Raw genomic sequence first — 4440 nt, 5'->3', positions numbered from 1 at the left:
CACGGTTTACACAAATGAGGGCGGTTTTCATATGATCACTCCTATATATATATATAAGATTACGGGTGGGTTCAAATAAAAACCACTCAATTTGTAAAAACCGTGAAAACCTCATTCAATCAATCATAATTTTTTATTTTGTTCATTTTTTTGTAATTATGAGAGGTTGATTAACTATTTTTATTGTGGATGGTGTTAATCATGAATATTATCATCTTCGTTATTTTAATTTTAGAGAAATAAATGAAACAGTTTCATTAAAATTTCATTAAGTAGTATATGAAATAATTTCATAACCACATATGAAACAACTTCATCAAAAAAAATATTATATGAAACAATTTCACAAGATTAACAATTTCATGAAAAAATTTCATAAGATTAACGACGGATGAAAGTAGTTTTTACGGTTTTTACAAATTGGAGTGGTTTTCATTTGATCGCTCCTCTATAAGATAATATATATAGAGTTTGTTTCAAATACAACATATCGCATTTGTACAACCAATGCAACCCAATAAATTGAAATATTTATGGAAATGATAAGAGTTCATTTATTATGATTTAAATATTTATAAAAGATGAATATGGTTCATTAATTATAATCAATATTTTATATTAAAAAACAATCAAAACTTTTATGAAATAACATATCAATCAAATCAAATTAACGGTTGAGATTGGATTGTACAAATGTCAAAGATTGTATAATAATCGATCTCTATCTATATATATATATATATATATATATAACGTATATTAATATTTATAAATTGTATTTTAATATTTATAAAAGGAGGACGACAAAGACTTTTTGGCTTGTGATCCAAGAAAGAAATTTGGTTCAAAAGTTGAAACCGCGAAAAAAGAAATGTATATAAATAAATAAAAAGCTTTTTCATGCTCATGCTCATGCTCATGCTCATGCTCATGCTCATGCTCATGCACACGGACCAAAACTTTAAAAACTTTCCGTTAGCACATGAAACCGGAAAGCCGTTTACACAGAACCGGTTTCCGGTCAACACCCCCGTATGAATGCGTCGACCAAAAGCCATCATTTACGGCGACGCTCACATGTCACCCTACACGTCACCAGTCAAACCCAGCCGGTGGAAGACCCAAATGTGTCCAAACTAAACCCCTCTTTCAATCGCCCTCCAATTCAATTTCAATTTCAATTTCAATTTCAATTTCAATTTCAATTTCAATTTCAATTTCAATTTTAATTAAATACAATACTTTAATTCAATTTCAATTTTATATAAACATAAACATAAATATAAATATAATACAATAATATTCTTAATTTTAATATTTAAAACTTGGAATTATTAAGACGATTAAACAGCTGTAGTGGATCGACAAACGTACATGTATTCTAGAAATACGTTTGGCTAAGTCAACTCTCCATCCATTATAATCATCAAACATATATTTTAATTTATTAAAATGAATTTTTATAATTAAAAATTATTATATAATGAAAATAAAACATTTACATGTTGACCAACCATATCTAGTCATTACTACATGATTTTGCATTTGACTTCCACCCATCTAACATTTAATATTATCGTACTATATAAATTTAAACAATGTTAATCGTATCAATGAAGAATGAATTACACCAACAAACTCATCATCCATAAAATATTCATCAAAGTTAGATAATTATTTGTCTTTTAATTTCCGGACCTGAATATTGTGGATGTAATGACATCTGAGTCAACTCAAAAGAGAAATGGTTAAAAGACCAATTTAAATGAGAAAAATGATCATTTGAACTAATTTCTTCTGATAAATCAATTTTAACTTCTTGGATACATCGAAAGTGGTTTGACTCTTACTTGATCATATACAACTCAGTATCTCTACATATAATGACTATGTATGTATATATGTATAGAGAGGTTCAGTAAAGAAGTGATTATGGTCCTTCATACAGTTAAGATTGGTCAAAAATTACGGTTTTGACTGGTTAAAGATTGCGACTTTTATTGGTCAAAATTTGTGTCTTAACTGGTCAAGTGAAAAATAGAGGGGTAATTTTGTAACTTTTACAAATAGACGGCAAACAAGTGCATATGTGAACTCATAAATGTATATATGAACTCATAGTTCATGTGAATCAGTTAATTAGTTCATATAAGAATTACACGGATTCATGTGTGAATCAGATAATTAGTTCATATGTGAATCACACAAGTTCATATATGAATTGCACGAGTTTACATAAAAACATTTAGTTCATATGTGAATCACATGGGATTCACATATACACGTGTTTTGCCACCTATTCCTAAAAGTTGCGAAACTACTTATCTATCTTTTACATAACATGCGAGGAATTATTTGGTACTTCACAGTCAAAAGTGCAAATCTTGACCAGATGAAGAGCTAATATCATTTCTCTATTTTTGAAATGAACCTATGGGTTTATATATATATATATATATATATATATATATATATATATATATATATACACATACACAAATATATATAGGCATAAGATCATATGAGAAGAGTTAAGGTGAAAAAGTAAGAAATGATCTAGATTCTTGATCACTTTTAATCTCAAACTCACCCATGAATCACGGTTGATATAGGGATTGATCTGATGCATCTCATTCTAATATGGATCCAATGATGGAGATCACTTCTTACGCTTCTCACCTTCATTGCTCTTCTTATTAGAACCCAACTATATATATATATATATATATATATATATATAAAGATTCAAATGAGAACGCTAACTATTTAAGAAAACAAGAAAAATACCGTTAATATACAAAATCACATGTGATTTTACATTAACGTCAAAAACTGGAAGTAAACAACTTTTGAACCTGTATGATTTTATACGTAAATATATGTGTGTGTGTGTGAATCATGTATGATTTTATACATTAATGCTATTTTTTGTTTTATTAAATAGTTAAAATTCTCATTTAAAAATATATATATATATATATATATATATATTATATTTGTGCAAAAAGATTTTCATCTGGTGGTCAATTTCAATTTAGTAAGAGTAAAGGGGTATCATGTGGCAGTTAAGCAAACTTTAAATTCCATAACAAGTTTCTCTCTCTCTCTCTCTCTCTCTCTCTCTCTCTACTGCATAGATACACAAAAGGCCTCTTCACACTATAAACTCAAAAGCAAACCACACTCTTCACATCTCTCTCTCTCTCTCTCTAGCCTACAGATGAAGAATCTACGCCTTTGATGAGTTTATATATGGTTTAGAGGGTTAGAGAACAACAAAGAGAATTCAAAGTAGATGGCAAATTCAGCGTTTTCCGATCAGATTCCGTCGTCGTCTGTGTACGGTGGTGGTGGTGGTGGTGGTTTGTTTGACATTCCTCAAGGATACTCGTACTTGGACATGTTGGGTTTCCAGCAGGACTACGGTGGTGCTTCTTCTCTTTTTGATTTGCTTCAGCAGCCTTCTTCGGTGGTAGAGGCACCAGCACCGCCGGAGACTTCAGAGGTGGTCAACACTCCGACGACAATTTCCTCATCCCTATCATCTTCTTCAAACGACCATCTGAATGATGTTGATCAAGAGAATAACAACACAAGATCAGATGATGATCAACAAAAATCTGCTGATAAACAGTAACAACCAACTCTTTTTTCAATTATTCCCCTTCCCCCCCCCCCCCCCCAACACACACACTTGAGGTGTTTTCTGCGTTTTCTTGGGTATTTTTTGTTTTTTGAAAAGTAATTGTAGATTTGGTGCAAAACCCATCATCTATAACCATTTGCACAGACGAATATGCAAAGTGCTGTCTGTGTTTTTTTCAAGAATCTTTCATTTCTTGATCAAAATGAATGGAAACTCAACTCATTGTTTCCTGCACACACACACACACCTGTTTTTTTTTTTGGGTGTAATCTTTCTATTCAGATTAGGTGAATTTGTGATTAAAAAAAGCTTTTTTGTTTATATTACACATACATGCAGTTTTTTCACTGTATTTTTCATATAAAAAAACGCCTTTTCACACGCATACACACACAGGTGTGTGTGATACAAAGGATTTTGACGATCTTTTGATCATTTTTATAGTTAAAAACGCAAAGATATGATGATATATTTTTCTTGAATTTTATTTTTTACAGATTAATTTATAAATAAATTATGGTTTATAATGAATTATGACGTGGGCATTAATTATGATTGTGTGTAAATATAGGTTGAAAGCCAAAAAGAAAAACCCAAAGAAACAAAGGGAACCGAGATTTGCGTTCATGACAAAGACTGAAGTTGATCACTTAGATGATGGATATAGATGGAGAAAGTACGGCCAAAAAGCTGTCAAAAACAGCCCTTTTCCTAGGTACATCCCACCCCAGATATATGCGTGTTATATTTGTGTGTGTGTCTGTATATATATACATATATATATATATATATAT

The 4440-nt window shown here is 30.4% G+C and overlaps 1 protein-coding gene across 1 annotated transcript in view; it reads left to right on the top strand.

The window, feature by feature from the left end:
* Nucleotides 1-3195: 3195 nt before the first annotated feature.
* Nucleotides 3196-4440, top strand: part of LOC112527542 (probable WRKY transcription factor 48) — a 3738-nt gene continuing 2493 nt past the window's right edge. The window contains exons 1-2 of the mRNA XM_025138243.1: nt 3196-3633; nt 4218-4361. Of these exons, the coding sequence (XP_024994011.1) occupies nt 3296-3633; nt 4218-4361 (482 nt within the window). The 5' untranslated portion in view covers nt 3196-3295. The remainder of the gene's footprint in view (nt 3634-4217; nt 4362-4440) is intronic.

The sequence above is a fragment of the Cynara cardunculus genome, assembly GCF_001531365.2.
Source record: "Cynara cardunculus var. scolymus isolate 2C chromosome LG 15, CcrdV1, whole genome shotgun sequence".
Lineage (NCBI taxonomy): Eukaryota > Viridiplantae > Streptophyta > Magnoliopsida > Asterales > Asteraceae > Cynara > Cynara cardunculus.
Note: the sequence above shows the minus strand (reverse complement) of the source record. Positions and strands in the feature narration are given on the sequence as shown.